This window comes from Schistocerca cancellata, chromosome 4 (genome assembly GCF_023864275.1).
Source record: "Schistocerca cancellata isolate TAMUIC-IGC-003103 chromosome 4, iqSchCanc2.1, whole genome shotgun sequence".
In the NCBI taxonomy this organism is placed as follows: domain Eukaryota; kingdom Metazoa; phylum Arthropoda; class Insecta; order Orthoptera; family Acrididae; genus Schistocerca; species Schistocerca cancellata.
The window spans coordinates 201,417,770-201,443,195 of NC_064629.1; the positions used below are offsets into that span (position 1 = coordinate 201,417,770).

Consider the following 25,426-nt stretch of genomic DNA (forward strand, 5'->3'; position numbering starts at 1 on the left):
GTTGGAGCTAGAAGCATGGGAGGTTACATTTCTGAAATCTTTAGGGAATTCAATATTGTAAAAAAAACTAAACTCTTCCCGAACGGGCCATGAAGGCCCAACGGTACAGACAGGCCGCCGTGTTATCCTCAGCCCACAGGCGTCATGGATGCGGATATGGAGGGGCATGTGGTCAGCACACCGCCCTCCCGGGCGTATGGCAGTTTCCGAGACCGGAGCCTCTACTTCTCAATCAAGTAGCTCCTCAGTTTTGCCACATTAGGGTTGAGTGCACCCCGCTTGCCGACAGCGCTCGGCAGACCGGATGGTCACCCATCCACGTGCTACCTCAGCCTGACAGCGCTTAACTTCGGTGATCTGACGGGAACCGGCCTTACCTCTGCGGCAAGGCTGTTGGCGAATTCAATATTCAGAGATCCACAATCCACAGTGACAAAAGTTTGCCGTGAATACCACATTTCATGCATTACCTCTCACCACGGACAACGCAATAGCCGACGGCTTTCACTTAACGACCCAGAGTAGCTGCGCTTGCTTAGAGCTATCAGTGTTAACAAACAAGCAACATTGCGTGAAATAACCGTCGAAATCTATATGGGACGTACGACAAACGTATCCGCTAGGACGGTGAGGCCATATTTGGCGTTAATGAACTACAGCAGCAGACGACTGACGCGAGTGCCTTTGCTAAAAGCACGACATCGCCTGCAGCGCCTCCCATGGGCTCGTAACTATATTGATTGGAGCCTAGACGACTGGAAAACAGTGACCTGGATACATGGTTCGAGTTCGGTGCTGACGCTACGAAGCCCTGGATCCAGGTTGGCGACAAGGCACTGTGCAAGCTGGAGGTGGCTCCATAATGGTGTGGGTTGTGTTTACATGGAATGGCCTGTGTCTGAACCGATCATTAACTGTATATGGTTATGGTCGATTACTTGGATGCCATTCACAGCCCAAACAACGGTGGAATTTTTTTGGATGACAGTGCACCATGTCACCGGGCCTGTGATTGATTTCAAGAACATTCTCGACAATTCGAGTGGTTCATTTGTCCACCCAGATCGCCAGACGTGAATCCCATCGAACATTTATGGGCCATAATCGAGAGGTCAGTTCGTACACAAAATCCCGCACCGGCAACACTTTCGCACTTATGGATGGCAGCATGGCTCAGTATTTCTGCAGGGGACTTCCAACGATCTGCTGAGTCTAATTCACGTCGAGCTGCTGCAAAAGAGGTCCGACACAAAGTTAGATAGTACCCCATGACTTTTGCCACCCCGGGTTCCCGGGTTCGATTCCGGGCGGTGTCAGGGATTTTCTCTGCCTCGTGATGACTGGGTGTTGTGTGATGTCCTTAGGTTAGTTAGGTTTAAGTAGTTCTAAGTTCTAGGGGACTGATGACCATAGATGTTAAGTCCTATAGTGCTCAGAGCCATTTGAACCATTTGAACTTTTGCCACCTAGATGTACTGTCGTTATGAGCCTCTAAATATACAGGGTGGTTCAAAAAGAATACCACAACTTTAGGAATTTAAAACTCTGCAACGACAAAAGGCAGAGCTAAGCACAATCTGTCGGCGAATTAAGGGAGCTATAAAGTTTCATTTAGTTGTACATTTGTTCGCTTGAGGCGCTGTTGACTAGGCGTCAGCGTCAGTTGATGCTAAGATGGCGACCGCTCAACAGAAAGCTTTTTGTGTTATTGAGTACGGCAGAAGTGAATCGACGACAGTTGTTCAGCGTGCACTGAGAATCCCCGGGAAACAACTCAGTATCAACGTGACTCGCCTAAGGTGAACGTTTTCTGTGCCATTTCAGCCAATAAAGTTTTTGGTCCCTTTTTCTTCGAAGGTGCTACTGTAACTGGACTACAGTATCTGGAGATGTTAGAGAATTGGCTGTTCCCTCAGCTCGAACAAGAAGCACAACAATTCATATTTCAGCAGGATGGAGCGCCACCACATTGGCACTTATCTGTCCGTAACTACCTGAACGTCAACTAACCGAGGCGATGGATCGGCCGCCAGGCAGCCCGTGACAGAGCACTTCATCACTGGCCTCCAAGAAGCCCTGATCTTACCCCCTGCGATTTTTTCTTATGGGGGTATGTTAAGGATATGGTGTTTCGGCCACCTCTCCCAGCCACCATTGATGATTTGAAACGAGAAATAACAGCAGCTATCCAAACTGTTACGCCTGATATGCTACAGAGAGTGTGGAACGAGTTGGAGTATCGGGTTGATATTGCTCGAGTGTCTGGAGGGGGCCATATTGAACATCTCTGAACTTGTTTTTGAGTGAAAAAAAAAACATTTTTAAATACTCTTTGTAATGATGTATAACAGAAGGTTATATTATGTTTCTTTCATTAAATACACATTTTTAAAGTTGTGGTATTCTTTTTGAATCACTCTGTACTATCGGCAGTTAATGAAAGTTTCTGACTACGTGCAAGTTTTTGATTCCCTCCAAGTATGGAATGAACTGTGATGTTTGGAAATCTTCGAATGGCTTTCTGACATTAATTAACGACTTATGCTTTTTCATCCACAAGGTAACTAAAATTATATGAAGATCAGATGGTACGAATCTCGTTTACATTCAGTTCCGTAGATTTGTATTCATGCACTCATATGACAAGTGATAAAATTCGTAACAGCTAGCAAGTTTGTAAACAAAAAGTACTCAAAATGGCTCTGAGCACTATGGGACTTAACATCTTAGGTCATCAGTCCCCTAGAACTTAGAACTACTTAAACCTAACTAACCTAAGGACATCACACACATCCATGCCCGAGGCAGGATTCGAACCTGCGACCGTAGCAGCCCTGCGGTTCCGGACTGAAGTGCCTAGAACCGCACGGCCACCGCGGCCGGCAAAAAGTACTCACAGAAGGAGAGTAACACTCTTCTGTTAAGTTGCACTCAGTTTTGTAGTGATGATTGGTGTGATATTATCACAGAGCACAAAACGCTCACAGTTTTATATATTAATAGAGAGTGCAGAGATAAAACATTAAATATATATCCAGTTCAAACTAATTACCTCGGTAACATTGCAATAATTCCCTACACGTGTAAAATAAAGTAATACAAGTTACTCTAAAAGAGCAATTTATTCCGCGTATATATGTAGAAAACAGAATACTTCAAAATGGCGATCATGCTATTCTCAATAAATCATTCTTTCACGCGTTTGTTGCGACGTCCGACGAAAACAGACACACTGTTGATATCAAGAAATTCAAGCTCTGGACACACACACACACACACACACACACACACACACACACACACACGCGCGCGCGCGCGCGCGCGCGCGCACTCGAATCCAGAGATGGGTCCTGGGAGATAGGACGAGTCAAAGTTTTCCCTAACCACAAATGTAATTTTCGGTCCCCCCACTTTTAACAAACCACAGGCACCTAAGATTTAAATAATAATAACGATGCGTGGTGCATTTTTTTAGATGCATTCAAAAATTGCATGTCATGCAATAGATTTAAGAACTGTAACTGCTGCAGACTCCCACAGATTAGGAAATGTTGTAATTTACACGATAAGAAATTAAGAGTGCACTCACTATTGTTTCACTTAGTACTGCAATTTTGAACAAGGGTCTTCAGACTATACTTATGCGAGCGCCTTTCCCCTTGTGTCTTGCTTTGCACAACTTTTTGTCGTTCCTCAGCTCCAGCTGCAGATTTACGAAGCGTATCGGATTTGTTATCGGCAGCAGGTACGGGCCCCTTTCCCCGAATGCAATGTCTCTGCAGCCAGTCAGGAGAACAGCTGGAAACTAAACGGCCTAGTCACATTATTGTGACCACCGCCTGTGTTCAGTGTCAACGAACAATAACCACTCACAGACGAGAGATGGCAACACTAGTAGTGGAGAGTAATAAAGCGTGTTGGAAAAGGGGGGGGGGGGGGGGGGACGGCAAACGGTGTACGTTGCCATAATGCGGAAACCGAGCGATTTATCTGACGTCCAAATAGACATGATCATTCGATTTTGGGTCTAAGGTGGAACTATTTCCGAAACGGCTAACCCTCTGAACTGTTTGCGTGCAGCCGTGGTTAAGGGATACTGTGCTCCGAAAAATGGCACAATCCAAGACCGGCACTGAGGCAACTGTGGCGTAGGCACCATGGGGCATAGATCACAGAAATGAACGACGGCTGGGAGATGAGTACATACGAATAGACGCGCAAGTGTTGAACAACTGACCGACCACATCAACCAAGGGGCTACCAACATCATGTCTTCAGCGAATATTACTGCTTATGGGCCTCTGCAGCTGGCGCCTCGCTCATTCATCTACGCTGACTGCTGTCCATCGGCGACGAAAGCTGGAATTTGCAAGCAGCTGGACATCCACTGAGTGGTGGCAGGTGGCCTCTGCTGGTGAATCACGTTTTGTGGTCTATCGGTCAGATGGCCGTCAGCGAGTACGGCGTTAAACATCCGAAAGGAAAGGACGAGGGAACGTTATAGTCTGAGGAATGTTTTCGTGGCATTCGCTGGGTGGAAGGCACAGTGGATCAATACAAGTACGAATCTGCCTTCTCAACCGAGAAGACACCACATCCCTATCGGTAACTCCCAGAATCTCACTGACTCTCTTCCTGCAAGATTCAAAGCCGTGTGCGCGCGCTGCAACAGGTGGTTATTCAGGCTTTCCACATATGGTCGTGTTAATGTGACTGGACAGACATCTTGCGTTTAACATAGCTTGTAATTTTCCAGATTACAGTGCCACTTTCACGACTTGATTTTCATGCTAAGAGGGGACTTCAGAAAGAAAGTTACCAGTGTCGTCCCACGCTAAGACCATTGCGCAACGAGAACGGCGCACTGTGAGAAGACTGTACGTGATCTGGGTTTCGTGCATGGACAGTTCTGCTGTGTTGCAGGTAAGAGGTGAATCACAGTGTGGAAGTGAAATGACGTGGCAAGTAGAAACGTAGTCCACAGTTGAAGTACGCGGGACAAAACACCTAAATCGTACACAGATTCACCGTGAAATTCTGGCGGTATATGGGCCAAATGCAGTGTCACGTCCGGCATTTGTGAAATGGTGTCATCAATTTGACTAAGGCCGCACAGATGTGGGTGATGCTGATCGGGAAGTAAATCCACTAAATGGACCACGCAGGACAATGTCCAAGCAATCGAGGAAAAACATCAGGAGGAAAGAGATTTTCCAACGACGAGGACGTTTACACAGCAGTCGTCTAATGGCTGTGTGCCCAGTGAGTGGATTTGTGTTGTCGAGGAATCTAACGACTAGTAGAGCGTTCCTACCACTCTTTACAAAGTCTTGGTGACTATGTTGGAAAACAGTGTCACGTGACAGTGTCTGCAGTATAGCGCAGAAGTCAATAAAAGTACTTGACGTACCATAATAATGGGTAACTTACTTTTTGAAGCCCCTTGAATTTAGTTTCTGAAGGTTACCTGAGAAACTTAGAAAATGGCAAACATGTTAAATTTCTAGCAAAATATTCTTTCGGTGGCAGAAGGTTTCACGATCACCGTGAACCGATACGACCTCACTCCTCCCCCCATCCCTTCCTTCATCTCACTGTGATTCCCCTGATCTAGACAAATGCCGGAATGCTTCCTTTGCGAGGGCACGGCCGATTTCTTCACCCATCCTTAAATAAAACAATCCCAGCTTGTGCTCTGTCTCTGCTGAACTCTTTCTCGACGAGATGTTAAACCCTAATCTTCCTTCCTTTCTGATCTCTCTGAGGAGCAGTCGAACAATGTTAATCGATAGTGGAGGGAGGGTAGTGGCGTGAGAAAGTTAAAACAACTTTAACTTTTGGTGACATGGCAAAAAGTGCCTATAGTCGCGTGGCAGAACTGGAACATGGGTCTTTTCCAGATGCAACATTGGTGACACTACTCGACTGACGTCACTTGAATTTTGTGTAGAAACACGACTTAAAGCACGAGGGCAAGCCGACAATGTCTCAGTCTGTCATTGAATAGCACTTTTTCTTTTTAGTTCAAGGAATGTGATTATTTTACGATGTACGAGGTGTGTGAGACAAGTAATGAGACTGATATCACTGCGAGCGATCTGGCAACGCTGTGTTGTTCTACTTGTGTAGACCGGTGTGTTCATCCCTTCCAGAGGCTCAGTCCGAGTTTCAGCTCCGTACAGTCAACATGTGATTTTTGAGAGCGCCATCAACGAAGTTGTGTTTTTGTTGTGTGTTACGAAAATGCAACAGCGGAATTTAGAGCAATGTTATGGAATCAAGTTTGTGTTAAACTTGGGGAATCCACGAATGTGATCTTGGAGAAGTTGAAGCAGGTCTGTGGGGAACATTTCTTATCAAGAACTAAAATTTTTCGTTGGCGCACATCATTTTTGGAAGGTCGAGAACACGTTAAGGTGAACCTCACTCAGAGGGACTTGTAACTACAAAAACGAACTAAAACGTCGAACGCTTGCATGCTCTTGTGAGATTGATCCTCCAGGACAAACTATCAAGTGTCTTACAATGATATCCTTGAAAGGCTCAGGAAAAGGGTGAATCGCGTGAGAGCAGACATTCCAAACAAGTGGGTACTGCGTCATGATAACGCTCCATGTCCAAAGACCACTTCCACCACGGAATTTTTTACCTCAAAAGACATTCATGTTGTTCTAGAGTCCCCCTGTTCACCTGATCTGAGTCCTTATGACTTTCTCTTTTCCCGAAATTGAAATTTCCCGAAATTGAAAACGTCGTTTTGGGACTCTAGAGAACATTCAAAAGATTATGTCGACATGTTAAAAGCCCTACAAGTTGAAGCCTTTCAGTGCTGCTGTCAACGACTCGGAATGACGACTCCGCCGGTGTATAGCTGCTGAAGGAAAGCCCTTTGAAGGGGACAATTTGGTCGTTTGAAAAATTAAAAATTTTTGTAGATAAAAAATTAGTCATTACTTCTCTCGTACTCCTCATAGTCCCCTGTAAGGTAAGCACTTTCTCTACGGCTTTTCCCGTGAGTACTTTCTGTTCCTAGAATCTTTCTTTCTTTCTTTTACTACTGCCTTTATCCCGCACTCTGCTCAGGGTCGGCAGGGTTAAGTACGGATCTGGCATGGTTAATTTTAACGGGTGGCCAGATGCCCTTCCTGCCGCCAGCCCATACCCCCTGGGACGGACTTGTGTATCCCAGCTGTCTGCGTCTAGTGTAAATCGTGAAATAATGTGAATGTGTTCCCAATGTCTGCGAGTCGTGTAACTGAGGCGGGACGTGGGGACCAGCCCGGTATTCATCTAGTAGGATGTGGAAAACCGCCTAAAAACCACAGCCAGGCCGGTCGGCACACCGGCCGTCGTCGTAAATCCGCCGGGCGGATTCCATCCGGGGCCAGCGCGCGTACCCGAGTCCAGGAAGCAGCGCGTTAGAGCTCTCGGCTATCCTGGCGGTTCTACTTTCCCTTCCTAGAATATGATTCTGAATAACAGTTGATTGAGATAGGTGTCGCTGAAGCAACTGGTTGTTCGGCCCGCAGCCGTTCGCGCTGAACTCTCCGGGCAGGCAATGGATCTTCGGCGGCGACCTGACACGGGTGGAGGGGCGGTCTACGCGGCCCTTCTGGGCGCTGCTGTTCTCAGACCTGCTGCTGCTTGCCACCGTCTCCAGAGACCGCGTCCTCTTCGTCACTGAGGAGCCCGTCCCGCTCCTCTCCGTCTCGCAGGCGTGCTTCAATATCAGGAAAAAAGGTACCTATCACCATTTGTCTAGACACTGCTATACTGAACATGCCTACATAGCATTTGCAGATACAGAGTAAGTTTTTGAGAATGTTGACAGTATGAGGGTTCATCTGAGCTTTTGACATTCTTCTGTGGCTGTCAGAATGATCCGCATCGGTAGGACTGGCCTATAGTCAGATAGCTTCCCACGGACTACTATCTATATTTATTACAAAAATGGATGTACGCTACTGGCCATTAAAATTGCTACACCAAGAAGAAATGCAGATGATAAACGGGTATTCATTGGACAAATATATTATACTAGAGCTGATATGTGATTACATTTTCACGCAATTTGGGTTCATAGATCCTGAGAAATCGATACCCCGAACAACCACCTCTGGCCGTAATAACGGCCTTGATACGCCTGGGCATTGAGTCAAACAGAGCTTTGATGGCTTGTACAGGTACAGCTGCCCATGCAGCTTCAACACGATACCACAGTTCATCAAGAGTAGTAACCGGCGTATTGTGACGAGCCACTTGTTTGGCCACCATTGACCAGACGTTTTCAGTTGGTGAGAGATCTGCAGAATGTGCTGGCCAGGGCAGCATTCGAACATTTTCTGTATTCAGAAAGGTCCGTACAGGACCTGCAACATGCGGTCGTGCATTATCCTGCTGAAATGTAGGGTTTCGCAGGGATCGAATGAAGGGTGGAGCCACGGGTCGTAACACATCTGAAATGTAACGTCCTCTGTTCAAAGTGCCGTCAATGCGAACAAGAGGTGACCGAGACGTGTAACCAATGGCACCCCATACCATCAGGCCGGGTGATACGCCAGTATGGCGATGACGAATACACGCTTCCAATGTGCGTTCACCGTGATGTCACCAAACACGGAGGCGACCATTATGATGCTGTAAACAGAACCTGGATTCATCCGAAAAATTGACGTTTTGCCATTCGTGCACCCAAGTTCGTCGTTGAGTACATCATCGCAGGCGCTCCTGTCTGTGATGCAGCGTCAAGGGTAACCGCAGCCATCGCCTCCGAGCTGATAGTCCATGCTGCTGCAAACGTCGTCGAACCGATCGTGCAGATGGTTGTTCTCTTGCAAACGTCCCCATCTGTTGACTCAGGGATCGAGACGTGGCTGCACGATCCGTTACAGCCTTGCGGATAAGATGCCTGTCATCTCGACTGCTAGAGATAGGAGGCCGTTGGCATCCAGCACGGCGTTCCGTATTACCCTCCTGAACCCAACGACTCCATATTCTGCTAACAGTCATTGGATCTCGACCAACGCGAGCAGCAATGTCGCGATACGATAAACCGCAATCGCGATAGGCTACAATCCGACCTTTATCAAAGTCGGGAAGGTGATGGTAGCCATTTCTCCTCCTTACACGAGGCATCACAACAACGTTTCACCAGGCAACGCCGGTCAACTGCTGTTTGTGTATGACAAATCGGTTGGAAACTTTTCTCATGTCAGCACGTTGTAGGTGTCGCCACCGGCGCCAACCTTGTGTGAATGCTCTGAAAAGCTAATCATTTGCATATCACAGCATCTCCTTCCTGTCGGTTAAATTTCGCGTCTGTAGCACGTCATCTTCGTGTTGTAGCAATTTTAACGGCCAGTAGTGTAGTTAGGAACCGTGAATATATCTTGAGGTAGTGTAACTAACAACCTGCAAATTACCCTGACTGTATTCATCTAGTATTTGAGAATGAGAGCACTTGGGGACTTCCAACAAACTTACCACATAATACATTATTTCAATCACACACGACCATACGAGATGACAGGCATCTTATCCGCAAGCCTGTAACGGATCGTGCAGCCACGTCTCGACCCCTGAGTCAACAGACGGGGACGTTTGCAAGACAACAACCATCTGCACGAACAGTTCGACGACGTTTGCAGCACCATGGACTATCAGCTCGGAGACCGTGGTTGCGGTTATCCTTGACGCTGCATCACAGACAGGAGCGCCTGCGATGATGTACTCAACGACGAACTTGGGTGCACGAATGGCAAAACGTCAATTTTTCGGATGAACCCAGGTTGTGTTTACAGCATCATGATGGTCGCATCCGTGTTTGGCGACATCGCGGTAAACGCACATTGGAAGCGTGTATTCGTCATCGCCATACTGGCGTATCACCCGGCCTGATGGTTTGGGGTGCCATTGGTTACACGTCTCGGTCACCTCTTGTTCGCATTGACGGCACTTTGAACAGAGGACGTTACATTTCAGATTTGTTACGACCCGTGGCTCCACCCTTCATTCGATCCCTGCGAAACCCTACATTTCAGCAGGACAATGCATGACCGCATGTTGCAGGTCCTGTACGGGCCCTTCTGGATACAGAAAATTTTCGATTGCTGCCCTGGCCAGCACATTCTCCAGATCTCTCACCAACTGAAAACGTCTGGTCAATGGTGGCCGAGCTCGTCACTATACGCCAGTCACTACTCTTGATGAACTGTGGTATCGTGTTGAAGCTGCATGGGCAGCTGTACCTGTACACGCCATCCAAGCTCTGTTTGACTCAATGCCCAGGCGTATCAAGGCCGTTATTACGGCCAGAGGTGGTTGTTCTGGGTACTGATTTCTCAGGACCTATGCACCCAAATTGCGTGAAAATCTAATCACATGTCAGTTCTAGTATAATATATTTGTGCAATGAATACCCGTTTATCATCTGCATTTCTTCTTGGTGTAGCAATTTTAATGGCCAGTAGTGTATAACATTTGCGTTTCTGAGGAAGTCCTTTAAAGTAAGATTATATTTCTCAATGAGTAGATTATGACGGTCTTTTAATTTTTTTTTAATTTCGCCCAGTAGTTATATGAAATACTGAAAATAATGAACCTGGGAACCCATTTAGAAATATAGACAATGTAATTGTAGTTGAACAAATCATGATTTATATATTTGTGTTGGCATTAGAGACGGAGGTGTGTTCTCAGAGCCTTACATTTTTGCTGCCGGTGGTATGGAAAGTGTGTTTGTGTGCATGTGTGACAGCGACCGAGTTCCGGCTGCTGCTGGACGGCAACGCGGAGGGCGCGGCCAGCCCTGCGGTGGGTGGCTGTGGCCCGGAGCTCAGCCGCCATCCCAAGAAGAACATCCGCAGGCGCACCATCGTGCTCAGGGCTCCGACGCCGGAGCTCAAGGCTGTCTGGCAGAACCTCATACAACGACAGATGTACGTCACACACATTTCAGAATTCTTTTATGCCGCACTCTCTGCACGCTTTAACAACTGGCAGCTTCCGATGATGATGATGTTTGGTTTGTTTTGTGGGGCGCTCAACTGCGTGGTTATCAGCGCCCGTACAATTACCCAATCTTTGCTCAGTCCAATTTCGCCACTTTCCGGGATGATGATGAAATGATGAGGACAACACAAACACCCAGTCATCTCGAGGCAGGTGAAAATCCCTGACCCCGCCGGGAATCGAACCCGGGACCCCGTGCTCGGGAAGCGAGAACGCTACCGCGAGACCACGAGCGGCGGACACTGGCAGCTTCCGCCTTACATACAGGATGAACCAAACTAAACTGACAAATCTTCAGAGGTCGTTCAGGGATACCTTCCGAGTATTTTGGTAACAGGGATCCGTGGTCTCTGGCGGCTCGTTATGAAGTTGTTGCATTTCGTTTGGTTTCTTGCTCCAGTTCAAATGGCTCTGAGTACTATGGGACTTAACATCTGAGGTCATCAGTCCCCTAGAACTTAGAACTACTTAAACCTAACTAACCTAACGACATCACACACATCCATGCCCGAGGCAGGATTCGAACCTGCGACCGTAGCAGTCGCGCGGTTCCGAACTGAAGCGCCTAGAACCGCTCGGCCACCACGGCCGGCTTGCTCCAGTTAGTTTTGTATCCGTATCGTAGGGAAAATAATGTACAACAGTGCAAATGTCGACGTTATGCCGTGTCTGTCTTCCTTACATTCGCTTGCGGTACCTACTGTTGACAACAGTAGTATCGATATGAAACTTCCTGGGATATTCACACTGTGTGCCGAACCGAGACTCGAACTCGAAAACTTTGCCTTTCGTGTGGACAAGTGTTCCACCAACTGAGCTACTTAATCACGACTCAAAACCTATCCTCACAGCTTTACTTCCACCAGTGTCTCTTCTCTTACCTTCCAAACTTCACAGAAATTTTCCTGTGAAACGTGCAGGACTAACACTCCTGGAAGAAAGGATATTGCAGAGACGTGGCTTAGCCATAGCCTGGGGGATGTTCCCAGAATGAAAGTTTCTCTCTGCAGTGGAGAGTGCGCTGAGATGAATCTTCTTGGCAAATCAAAATTGTGTGTTAGACCGACACTCGAACTCGGGAACTTTGCCTTTCGCAGGCAAGTGCTCTACCAAATGAGCTACCCACGCACGCGTCAGCACTTCTCCTCACAGCTGTACTTGCGCCATTGCGTCTTCTCCTACCTTCCAGACGTCACAGGATTTTTCCTGCGAAACTTGCAGGATTAGCACTCCTGGAAGAAAAGGTACTGCAGACACATGGCTTAGCCACAGGGGATTGTTTGCAGGATTGTTTCAAGATTGTTTCCAGAATGCCCTTTCTCCCAGGAGCGCTAGTCTTGCAAGTTTCGCAGGATAACTTCTGTGAAGTTGGGAAGGTAGGAGAAGAGTTGCTAAAAACTAAAAACTCCTCCCGCACAGGCAATGAAGGCCCAAAGGTACCGACCGGCCGCCGCGTCATCCTCAGACCACAGGCGTCACTGGATGTGTATATGGAGGGGCATGTGGTCAGCACACCGCTCTCCCGGCCGTATGTCAGTTTACGAGACCGGAGCCGCTACTTCTCAATCGAGTAGCTCCTCTGTTTGCCTCACAAGGGCTGGGTGCAGCCCGCATGCCAACAGCGCTCGGCAGACCGGATGGTCACCCATCCAAGTGCTAGCCCAGCCCGACAGCGCCTAACTTCGGTGATCTGACGGGAACCGGTGTTACCACTGCGGCAAGGCCGTTGGCAGAAGAGTTACTGGTGGAAGTAAACCTGTGAGCACTGGTAATCTCGGTCTGGCACACAGTTTTAATGTGGTGTCACCGCCAGACACCACACTTGCTAGGTGGTAGCCTTTAAATCGGCATACGTCGGACCCGCGTGTCGCCACTGTCAGTGATTGCAGACCGAGCGCCGCCACACGGCAGGTCTAGAGAGACGTCCTAGCACTCGTCCCAGTTGTACAGCCGACTTTGCTAGAGATGGAACTGACAAATAGCGCTCACATTTGCCGAGACGATAGTTAGCATAGCCTTTAGCTACGTCATTTGCTACGACCTAGCAAGGCGCCATTACCAGTTTATATTGAGATTATTAATGTATCAACAAGAGCGATGTCTTCCAATTATGGATTAAAGTTAAGTATTCCAAGAGCTTCGTACTTTATTTATTAGACTCAACTCCTTTAACTGTTCCAGACCTCACGCCAGTCTGCGTGAGCTTAAGCGCGTGCATTTAGGCCTCCTCTAGCAACACGGTGTTGGCTCTTCTGCCAACACACCATTTAATCTGCCAGGAAGATTCACATCAGCGCACTCTCCGCTGCATAATGAAAATTAAATCTGGAACAGTAATGCCCTCTTTAATATGTTGCCCTCAAGTTTGTATTCAGTATTGCTCGGTTCTACCTAGCTTTTTGCTTTCTGGCAGTGTCAGTTGTGCATTAACAGTGATACAGAGCAGTACTGTGGACTGGTTTAGTGATCAAGAGTTGGCCGATACGCACCCCGTATATGGATTCACTGAATGCAAAAGAAAAGCGGCACTATGACGTAAAGTTGAGCTGCGACTCCGACCACATCGGATATACTCATCTACGAGAAATCAAGTGCCGTGTTTTGTGCAAAGTGTTCTTCGTGTGGGTTGGTTAAATGGCTCTAAGTACTATGGGACTTAATGTCTGAGGTCATCAGTCCCCTAGACTAGACGTAGAAATACTTAAACCCAACTAACCTAAGGACATCACACACATCCATGCCCGAGGCAGGATTCGAACCTGCGACCGTAGCAGCAGCACGATCCCGGATTGAAACGCCTAGAACCGCTCGGTCACAGCGGCCGGCCTCTTCGCATGGGGCAGCCGCAACTGTATACACAGATGAGGCAAAACATTATGACGACATGCTTAATAGCTTGTTTGTCCGTCTTTAGAAAGAAATACATCACTGATTCTGCGTATCAGGGATCCGATAGTTTGTTGGTAGGTTTGTGGAGGTTCAAAAAATGGTTCAAATGGCTCTGAGCACTATGGGACTTAACATCTGATGTCATCAGTCCCTTTGTGGAGGTATGTCTCATTAGATGTCTACGCACAGGTCATGTAATTCACGTAAAGAACGGGTCGCTGATTTGCGTTCGCGGTAATACCGCCCGATATCGACCCTGACGAGTTTCATACGATTTACATCAGCCGAGTTTGGTCGCCGATACTTCAACGTGGATTCACTATAATGCTCCTCAAACCACTGTAGCACGGTTCTGGCTCCGAGATAGTTATACTGCTGAAAGATGACATCGCCGTTGGGGAAGACATAAAGCATGAAGGGATATCTGAAACCTTTTATGAAATATAAGGAATGTTTTGTATATTTCACTCTGGCTTTATCACTGGCGCGGCGCGATCGCAAATGAATGTGCTAGATCAGTTCAATATTCTCAAGAATGGTGACAGATAGGTATCTCTACCGAAGACTAAAGAAAAATCCAATATGGTAGCTAAATTTCATACGCAACAACACGTTATATAATATGTACCAAACGCAAAATAATAGCGACCTCCTGTGTTTCATTGCACACTTTTCCGAATTTCGCACAGTGTCTTATTTTCGCGTAAATATCACAGTATCTACGACCGTTAACAAAATGATGGGCACGTCATCATGAACCTGACATATAAAGCTATCAGTAAAGCATAAATGAAATTTTTTGCCTAATAGTTTCTGTAAAATCGTTTGAGAAAGATCGCAGGGTCCGCGCTTCGATTCTGTCATCGCTGACCGGCCGAAAGATGGAAAACACTTATAGCCCTCCCCTTCCGAACAAACGAATGAACTCGCCCAGTGGACGAAAACTGGTCACTTAGCATCGGCTACCGTATCCTGCGTGAGATATAACTGCTTCCATAAGGACCAGAAGTGGACCAACGCTTTATTGACTTGCTCCAACCATTTAGCGCCCAGTGGTAGTTTCACTGTCCTCCTACCTCTTTCCGATGATGCTCACAACAGTAGCACGTGAACATTCGACCAGCTTCGCCGTTTTTGAGATACTCATTCACAGGCTCTGCATAATAATAATCTGCCTTCTGTCAGAGTTGCTTATCTCTTCTTACGTAACAGTAAAACTTATTGGCTGTGTGTCATCACAGTGATCGTCTGCTGGTTGGTTGGCTGATTTGGGGGAGATAACCAAACAGCGACGTCATTGGTCCCATCGGATTAGGGAAGGATGGGGAAGGAAATTGGCCATGCCCTTTCAAAGAAACCATCCCGGCATTTGGATGAAGCGATTTAGGGAAATCACGGGAAACCTGAATCAGGATGGCCAGACGCGGGTTTCAACCGTCATCCTCCCGAATGCGAGTCCAGTGTGCTAACCACTGTGGCACCTCGCTTAATGATCGTCTGCGTCTAACACAATTTGCGTAATTTGCGTAACTCTGCTTTCAGAGTGTCGAATTGTTCTTTTGTACTGAAGTCAACCTGTTTTGTTTCTGCTTCTAAATGTTGTATTTGTTCCAAATCCTTTTGTGTCTTCCTTCGCAATTTCGTAACCGCAGCGCTAGGAACTATCTTGTTAAGCTTTTAATTAATTAAAGCCAGGTGTTTGCGATATCTGTCTGTGATTTCCTTCAATTTTTCGACAACCTCAGTCTCTCTTTGAGAAAACTATTCTTGTAACAGTGTCTGTGTAGCTGCAATTTCTACGATCCTTGTAGTGACATTCTTTAACTGCTTTAATTCCTCCACTTAAATTCGCTTTGAGTAGATCGATGTTTTTTTTTTTTTGGTTTCACGAACCAAGAGATTTGCTAGTATTTTTTTTTTTTTTGTTTTCTTGTAATAACTGCTGAAGCAGAGGTCCAAGGTCATTATTCTGTAAAGAATTCGTAATATTCGTTGGGTGATGAACTGAGTGTTCGTCTGTGTTTTCAGTAACGTCTGTAGTTTCTGAAAAAAAATATTCAGCGTCCGTGTAGCGTTACTGTCCGACTGAGCAGAATCCACACCATTTAATCTAACATGCTGGGGCTCATCACTGAAAGAAATGTTGATATTGGCAAGAATGTTGCTATCTGTGTTCTGTGGAGTGTCTGTATCAACCTAGGCTGACTATTCATGAAGGAAACAGCAGCAGCATGCATTGTTACGTTAGAATTAGACTCGGTCTTATTGACAGCTGATCATCTGAAATCAATGTACTTTATCTATCAAATTTTGCGTATTGTTTTTGTGTGTGATGTTAGTGCTTCGCGACTTGCTATTCCCTGTAATATGCGGCAAGTTAGCGGCAATAACAAAAAATCACAACAAATGAAGAAAATACAAAATCTATCCCATTAAGCTGTAAAGAAATACAAACGGTTAGAAAATGGCGCAGCGGAAAAAGCAAAATTATAAGCAAATGGTAGGCGGGGACAGTGCACTTAATCTGATACAGAAAATTCGCCGACGCCCTATCCTTGCAGGAAAGCCGCCAATTAAAAGTTATCTTAATTAATAAAAAAGATAAAGAATATTACGTGATTTGCACCTGTTTGCTTTACTTCTGGATTGTCTCTTTCTGAATGTATGGTGTCTTTAGAAAGTAAGCTGTTGCATACCAAAAAAATTCCATTCATAAAGAAAAAATATATGTACATAAGCTAACCTCACGTTTGCAGTATTAAGAACCAAATCTTTCTGTGAGAATGAAAAATAAATATGACTGCGAGAATGTAAATAAATGAACCTACACTGTCTGTTACAAAAAATAATGACACTGAATTTTAATGAGAATAATTAAACTCAGTGCTGTTAATTGGGCATGTGAAATACAAAACCCGCTCTCGTAGAAGAAAAACAATGGGTGCATCTTATTTTTTGAGCTGATCACAGTTTCTACAAAATACAGAGAATCGCGGTAGCGCAATGCGATCTCTTAAATATATGCAGTACAAATTTGGTTCTCACATAATTTATCTCACTTCATAAGGAATGTTCATCATGACGAAGGATGATCTGAGTTAATCTCAAGACAAAAATTCTTCTTAAGAAACTGTATTTCAAAAAATTATTCTAAAAAAAATTTCTTGACGCTGTTCCAGTTAAAAACTTTCACGATTGAAAGTTTAGTAAACAATAAGAAAATATTTCATTGCAAATTACAATTACACAACTTTTTTAGTTTTGCATGACCTCGGTTCTTAGAGTTCCGGAAACTGTACAGAAAATTGGAATAGAGATCAACATAAACATCATTTCCGCCCTTTTTATTGCTCATGAAAACCACACATTGCATGTTGTACCACCATACAGCGAGACCTTCAGAGGTGGTGGTCCAGATTGCTGTACGCACCGGTACTTCTAATACACAGTAGCACGTCCTCTTGCATTGATGCATGCCTGTATGCATCGTGGCATACTGTCCACAAGTTCATCAAGGTACTGTTGGTTCAGATTGTCCCACTCCTCGATGGCGGTTCGGCGTAGATCCGTCAGAGTGGTTGGTGGGTCACGTCGTCCATAAACAGCCCTTTTCAATCTATCCCATGCATGTTCGATGGGGTTCATGTCTGGAGAACATGCTGGCCACTCTAGTCGAGCGATGTCGTTATCCTGAAGGCAGTCATTCACAAGATGTGCACGATGGGGGAACGAATTGTCATCCATGAAGACGAATGCCCCGGCAATATTCTGCCGATATGGCTGCACTATCGGTCGGAGGATGGCATTCACGTAGCGTACAGCCGTTACGGCGCCTTCAATGACCACCAGCGGCGTATGTCGGCCCCACATAATGCCACCCCAAAACAGCAGGGAACCTTCGTCTTGCTGCACTCGTTGCGCATTGTGTCTAAGGCGTTCAGCCTGACCGGGTTGCCGCCAAACACGTCTCCGACGATTGTCTGGCTGAAGGCATATGCTACACTCATCGGTGAAGAGAACGTGATGCCAATCCTGAGCGGTCATTCGGCATGTTGTTGGGCCCATCTGTACCGCGCTGCATGGTGTCGTGGTTGCAAAGATGGACCCCGCCATGAATGTTTGGAGAAAAGTCTCGCACCACAGTTCCTGTGTCTCTGCATCTCCTCCATGTCCGAATAACATCGCTTTGTTTCACCCCGAGATGTCTGGACACTTCCCTTGTTGAGAGCCCTTCCTGCACAAAGCAACAATGCGGACACGATCGAACCGCGGTATTGACCGTCTATGCATGGATGAACTACAGACAACACGAGCCGTGTACCTCCTTCCTGGTGGAATGGCTAGAGCCGATCGGCTGTCTGACCCGCTCCGTCTAATAGGCGCTGCTCGCACATGGTTGTTTACACCTTTGGGCGGGTTCAGTGACATCTCTGAACAGTCAAAGGCACTGTGTCTGTGATACAATATCCCCAGTCAACGTCTACCTTCAGGAGTTCTGGGAGCCGGTACGCTGCAAAACTTTTTTTCATGTGTGTACTCAAAATCAACATTGGAGACATATGAAAATGCAAGTCAACATGAAAATTTATTCTAACACTGGAGTCCTCATATTAATGATTAAATTATTTTTGTCTTTTCAAATCTATTAGCACTGACTGTGACAAAACTTGATAAAAAAGCAAGAAATTCCTGATTTGAATGTCTGTGTTGAACCAAGAATGCCTTAAGTAAATGCTGCCGCAAAAAAGTAAAATATCATCAGTCGTTACCTTAAATCTCAATCTTCTCAAAACAGTATCTATCTTAGTAAATCCATAACATTCAGCACATAATGCTAATGTTCCTTTTTTAATAATAATATTTTCCATCAGATCAATAAAATAATTTCCAAGAGCACCATGTTCTGCGTCCTTCCTGTACACGCTTACCGCCACGACACCCCAGTACAGCTCTCTATCCCCTCTCCTAGCGATCAACACTTAACAACCGCGCATCTTCACAGAACAAAGATGATCTGACTAGTTTCCGGGCAGGGCAGCGTCTCTGACAAGACTGTGCGCACATTACAGAATGATACAATACAATGATATTACATGCGCGTTCTAAGACATCCGAAAACAAGAAAATTATCTACCAAATTATATACACACAACTTTCATGTTGTTACCACGTTTCGTATGTTTTCATTGGAAGACTTCTTATAAGTAAAACTATAGGAAGACGGAACACGTTACTTCTTGGCTGGACTTCATCAACTCTTACTTCTATATGTATATAGAAATTAAGGTTCCACCACTTTAGCAAACGACTAGCTGCTAAATGTAGTACATTGCAGAACACTGTTCGGCAGTTTACACCGCCCTAGAAGCATCTGGCATGGAGTACACTGTAAAAAACTATCCCGTTTATTAGTATGAAAAATAGCTAACACCACCATGGGGTAGTAAATAGTGGCTTAATACCATCTTCTGTAGTAAGGAGGATGTATGTATAATTGGGTATTTTATAAGATTTGTAAGAAAAGCCACGTGCATGTGTTTTTTGTACACTTAATGTTATTCTACACTACAAAAACGCCTACTCAGGGAAGAGGTTTTCAGGTGTATAGATGTTAAAATATGAGCCTTAGTATCATTTTAATGCGAGATGTCACTCCTGAGCAAACATTGCGTCCCACCCAGGTAACTGCACAGAACACCCGAAGTAGAAAAGGTAATGCCAACCAACTGTTAATATCGGTCGTGCATGTTGAGGGTATCTCCGACTCTATCCTGAACTTAACATGGGCCTATCCACCTCTCAGCCCTACCCCAGATCCTGGGTGGATCCAACCACTTTATGGTCTGAGGTAGTGTTCGGGAGTGGATCTACCCACATTCCAGGGTGAGGTTCAGAGGTGGATCCGCCCATGTTAAGTTTAGATTAGCGTAGGGGGCATGCCCTTCCAACCTTAATAGTTGCTTGGAATTATACTTTTTTTCTTACTTTGGTTGTTCTACACTGAAGCGCCAAAGAAATTGGTATAGGCATGCGTATTCAAATACAGAGATATGTAAACAGGCAGAATACGGCGCTACTGTCGGCAACGCCTATATAAGACAAGTGTCTGGCGCAGTTGTTAGATCTGTTAATGTTCTACAATGGCAGGTTATCAAGATTTAAATGAGTGTGAACGTGGTGCTATAGTCGGTGCACGAGGGATGGGACACAGCATCTCCGAGGTAGCGATGAAGTGGGGATTTTCCCGAGTGACCATTTCACGAGTGTACCGTGAATATCGGGAATCCGATAAAACATCAGGTCTCCTACATCGCTGCGGCCGGAAAATATCCTGTAAGAACGGGACCATCGACGACTGAAGAGAATTTTTCAGCGTGACAGAAGTGCATCCCTTCCGCAAATTGTAGCAGATTTCAATGCTGGGCCATCAACAAGTGTCAGCGTGCGAACCATTCAACGAAACATGATCAAGAGGGCTTTCGGAGCTGAAGGCCCATTCGTGTACCCTTGATGACTGCACGACACTAAGCTTCACGCCTCGCCTCGGCCCGTCAACACCGACATTGGACTGTTGATTACTGGAAACATGTAGGCTGGTCGGGTGAGTCTCGTTTCAAATTGTGTAGAGCGGATGGATGTGTACAGCTATGGAGAGAACCTCATGAATCCATGGACCTTGCATGTTGTCAGCAGGGGAATGATTAAGCTGGTAGAGGCTCTGTAATGGTGTGAGGCGAGTGCAGTTGGAATAATATGGAACCCCTGATGCGTCTAGATACGAATCTGAGAGGTGACACGTACAAAAGCGTCCTGTCTGCTCACCTACATCCATTTGTGTCCATTGTGTATTCCAGCAGGACAATGCGACACCACACACGTCCAGAATTGCAACAGAGTGGCTCCAGGAACACACTTCTGAGTTTAAACACTTCCGCTGGCCCCCACACTCCCCAGACATTAACATTATTGAGCATATCTGAGATGCCTTGCAAAGTGCTGTTCGAAAAGATCTCCACCCCATCTCACTCTTACGGATTTATGGACAGCGCTGCAGGATTCATGGTATCAATTCCCTTCACCGCTACTTCAGACATTAGTCGAGTCCATGCCACGTCGTGTTCCGGCACTTCTGCGTGCTCGCGGGGGCCCTACGTGTAATATTAGGTAGGTGTACCAGTTTCTTTGGCTCTTCAGTGTAAGTAGCTGACGGTCTGGGACATAATGTTTTCTTGCGAGTGGCATCTCTTGTCACAGGCGAGGCATATCTGCCCACCCGGCAGATGACGCTGCCTTGCCAGCGTGAAACGCTGGAAATCCAGGGAAGCGGTTCCGAGTTTCATTGGAAAACTACGTAATTATCAACTTTTAGTAATAATGGTCAGTCTCGTAATGAAAAATCGCATTGCTGTTTTTATAACATCATCTGCTTTATTGATTCAAATGCGTATACGAGGTTTGGAACTTTAACAGAGGCAACTATTTATTTACAGCTCGTACAAGATATATATGTGTTTCAAAGTTTTAATGAGCTTCAAAGTAGTCACCAGTTCTCCTTCATCTCACTCATCTCTTTTCCGACCGGCTTAATTCCCGTCGCTCCGCAATCTTTCTCTCCCTGGACGTCGATCGTGCTTATGACCGCGTATGGCATTCTGGTCTCCTCTTCAAGCTCCAAACCTTCGCCCTTCCCATTAACTACGTCCGTCTGATCGGCTCCTTTCTCTCCCACCGTCCTTCCTACGTCACCATCCATAACACAGATTCCTACACCTTTTTCGCCTCCGCCGGTGTGCCCCAAGGCTCCGTCCACTCTCCCCTTCTGTACCTTTTGTACACGGCGGACATGCCGCCGCCGTCGCCCCCCGTCCACCTTCTCCAGTTTGCCGATGACACCGCCTTCCTTGCCCTTTCCCCCACCCTGCAGCGGTCCCAACACCTTCTCCAATCCCATCTTGACCGGTTCACCGCTTGGTGCAATCAGTGGTTGCTCGAGGTCAATCCCTCCAAAACCCAGGCGATCAATGTAGGCAAAACCACCCCTTCCTTCCGCCTCCTTGATTTCTATCTCACAATCTATGGCCGTCCTATCGCCCTCGCTCCCACCCTTAAGTACCTTGGCGTCACCCTCGACCGTCGCCTCTCCTGGACTCCCCATCTCCGGACAATCCAAGCCGAGGCACGCTCCCAACTCCGTCTCCTCGAGCTCCTTTCCGGCCGTACGGGGGGCCTGGACCCCTCCACCATACTCCGCACCTATAAATCCCTCATCCACCCTATCCTTTGTTACGCCCATCCGGCCTGGATCTCCGCCCCCCCCCCCTACCTTTTATAAATCCCTCCAAATCCTTGAACGCCATGCTCTCCGCCTGGCCTATCGCATCTGTCTTCCCCCCCCCCCCCCCCCCCCACGCGCCGTGTCAACTAGTGTTAGTGATATTTCTCGTCCAGCGTGAACGGCTCCATGTTTTTTTGTTTTTAGTGTCTCCAGTTTATGCCCGCCGTTTTAATTGTATTCTCTGTGCCACCTATATGCAATACTTATTGTACCACTCAAGGCTGAAGAGCGGCGTAATATGCTGCTGCCAGCCCGCCTGTGTATAAGGTGATCAAAATCACAATAAAAAAAAATAGTCACCAGTATTGTGTATAACCCGTTGCCAGCGATGTGGAAGTAGTAGAATACCCTTAGCAGTGCCAGTTGTGTTGACAGTTCTAGTGGCGCGATCTATTGCCCGACGAATTTGTGCAGTTCTGAAGCAAATGCCGTGAAGTGTTTCCTTCAGTTTAGAAATCGACTTGAGCTCACGAGGGCTTAAGTCAGGGGAGTGCAGTGTGTGGTATAGCACTTAGAAGCCCCATCAGTCAAACAAATCAGTAACAGCAAGCACTGCACGTGCTTGAGCATTGTCCTGCAAGATGATGGTCATGACCTGCAGAAAGTGTCATGACGTCTGTCTCTAAGCTGGTAGTAGGTTGTGTTCCAAAAATGAATAGCATAGAGACAGAAGTGATGACAATTTCTGCAGGACCTGTCCATCATTTTTCAGGACAATGTTCAAGCACGTACAGTGCACGCTGTTACTGATTCGTTTGACTGATGGAGCTGCTAAGTGCCATACCACCTACTGCACTCCCCTGACTTAAGCCCTCGTGAGTTCAACTCGATTTCTGAACCGAAGGAAACACTTCACGGCATTAGCTTCAGAACTGCTACAAATTCGTCGGGCAATAGACCGCGCCGCTCGAACTGTCAACACAGCTGGCACTGCTAAGATTATCCTACGAATTCCACATCGCTGGCAACGGGTTATACACAATGCTAGTGACAACTTTGAAGGTCAGTAAAACTTTAAAACACGTATCTAATTTGTACGAGCTGTAAATAAATACCTGCCACTATTAAAATTCCAACCCTCGTATGTGAACTTGACCACCTAAGAAATTAGAAGCCTAAGGAAATTATTCTCTGTTACCATAATTAAAATGAATCTGGCCCTTTTTGATCAGGGTTGTTTAGTCCGCTAGATATAAGGTTCCATACTGCACTGAAATTTCTTTCGCTAGTCATATTCGCGCTGGAACACAAGAAGCCCTTCCCGCTAAATTATATACCTTTGCAAAGAGATTACGGTTGCGCTTTCAACTCTCAAGCGGATCATCGTCATCACCACTATTCATTTGGGTTAAATACAAATCAACTTAATCGGCAAATTGAGTATAACGTGGTCCTCAGTCTAGTCACTCGAAAAAGAGAGACTTCATTTTTCTGGCTGGTGAGCGCCGCTGACTTTCTCCCAACGGCCTAAACAAATATTTACAGATATCACAAAAAAGAGTTATAATTTTGTTCTATCTTATCAGAAACTGAATTTCATCACATATGGGTCGCACAGTATATATCGTCTCATTTCTACCGAAAACAGACATCATTTCCAGCAATCGAAAAGGCGACCTTAGAAATGTTACGATTCCGTGCAACGTTCCAATTTCGAATTCCTCACCTGTGATTCAGAGAAAGTGATCTTAAGTATCTGCAGTTGACAGACGATAATACGATAGTTGTACTGTACTGACATTTAAACCGGAGTTTTTTAATTAAGAAGAATTTTCATTTGCTGGCCGCACAGCATATATTGAACAAGAAAACTGGCTCCATAGTAATTTAAACGAACCTTTCTAAATTTAGGCTCAAAACTTCACGCCTTCCAGAACTCCCATTGCATCTTTGAAGGGATCTAAAAATGGTACGAGTTCTGTTCAGTGTTATTGTCATTAGCAGCGTGGCTGGCCCCGGCGGACGTTCGAGTCCGTCCTCAGGCGTGGATGTGTGTGTTTGTCCTTAGGATAATTTAGGTTAAGTAGTGTGTAAGCTTAGGGACTGATGACCTTAGCAGTTAAGTCCCATAAGATTTCACACACATTTTATTTTATTTATTTATTTATTTATTTTTGTGTCGTTAGCAGTAAGCTATGAAGGACGCCTCTCTTCGGGAGAGGATTTTATCATACTGCCGAACTACAGATTGTAACTTTTTAAAGAAGGTGTTGCACCTACTTTCTGTTTCTTGCTTAAGGTTTTTTTGCACCCAATTAACGTCACCAGTTTTCTTCATGAAATGGACAATATGTTTGGCAGCAAAAGTCGTGGAAAAAACGACTGCAGCCTTATCTATAAAATAACGTCATCGAAAATGTGTTTCAAAACTGTGTTCAAAACATGTGTGATGCACGCGCAATGCTGAAAGGATTGCGGTGCCTTACCTATATTAGCGCTTCGGTCAGTGACTAATCAAATCTTATTAAAACGCTAGAGATTTATTCCTAACTATTTGAATAATGTCTCCTCTATGTAGTTCTTAGGGAACGGCCTTGCCGCAGTGGATACACCGGTTCCCGTCAGATCACCGAAGGTAAGCGCTTTCGGGTGGGGCTGGCACTTGGATGGCTGATCATCCTGGCCGCCGTGCGCTGTTGCCATTTTTCGGGGTGCACTCAGCCTCGTGATGTCAATTGAGGAGCTACTCGACCGAATAGTAGCGGCTCCGGTCACAGAAAACCATCGTAACGGCCGGGTGAGCGGTGTGCTAACCACACGCCCCTCCTATCCGCATCCTCAGCTGAGGATGACAAGGCGGTCGGATGGTCCCGATGGGCCACTTGTGGCCTGAAGACGGAGTGCTTATGTAGTTCTTAATAAATGCCCCAGATTCTTTTCTTCTCTGAAAAGTGAATTGCCATAGTGGCTAATCTTGAAATGAAAAGTACGCAGTAATCTACAGGTAATACAATTTTCGAAGTATTTCGGCCCACATGTCTGTTGTACATCCACATGCATTTCCGTCTATGGCCTGGATAATTCTCGGCATCGTACACGCCCGTATTTCATCGGCTTATCTTTCATTGTTTTGTACTACTGTCTTAGGAAGAGGCTATAAGATTCTACGAAGATCATGCAAAAGACCTTGCTCCCCTTCAAGCAGTGATTTATCGTAGATCGCTTCAGCAACGAAAGGTACCTAATGACTGG

The 25,426-nt window shown here is 46.0% G+C and overlaps 1 protein-coding gene and 1 pseudogene across 1 annotated transcript in view; one reads left to right on the top strand and one right to left on the bottom strand.

Annotated features, from left to right (window-relative positions):
- LOC126183531 (uncharacterized) overlaps window positions 1–25,426 on the top strand; it is a 1,031,760-nt gene that overhangs the window by 639,506 nt on the left and 366,828 nt on the right. The window contains exons 13-14 of the mRNA XM_049925600.1: window positions 7,530–7,740; window positions 10,757–10,937. Coding sequence (XP_049781557.1) covers window positions 7,530–7,740; window positions 10,757–10,937 — 392 coding nt within the window. The remainder of the gene's footprint in view (window positions 1–7,529; window positions 7,741–10,756; window positions 10,938–25,426) is intronic.
- LOC126185583 (5S ribosomal RNA) lies at window positions 12,624–12,741 on the bottom strand (annotated as a pseudogene).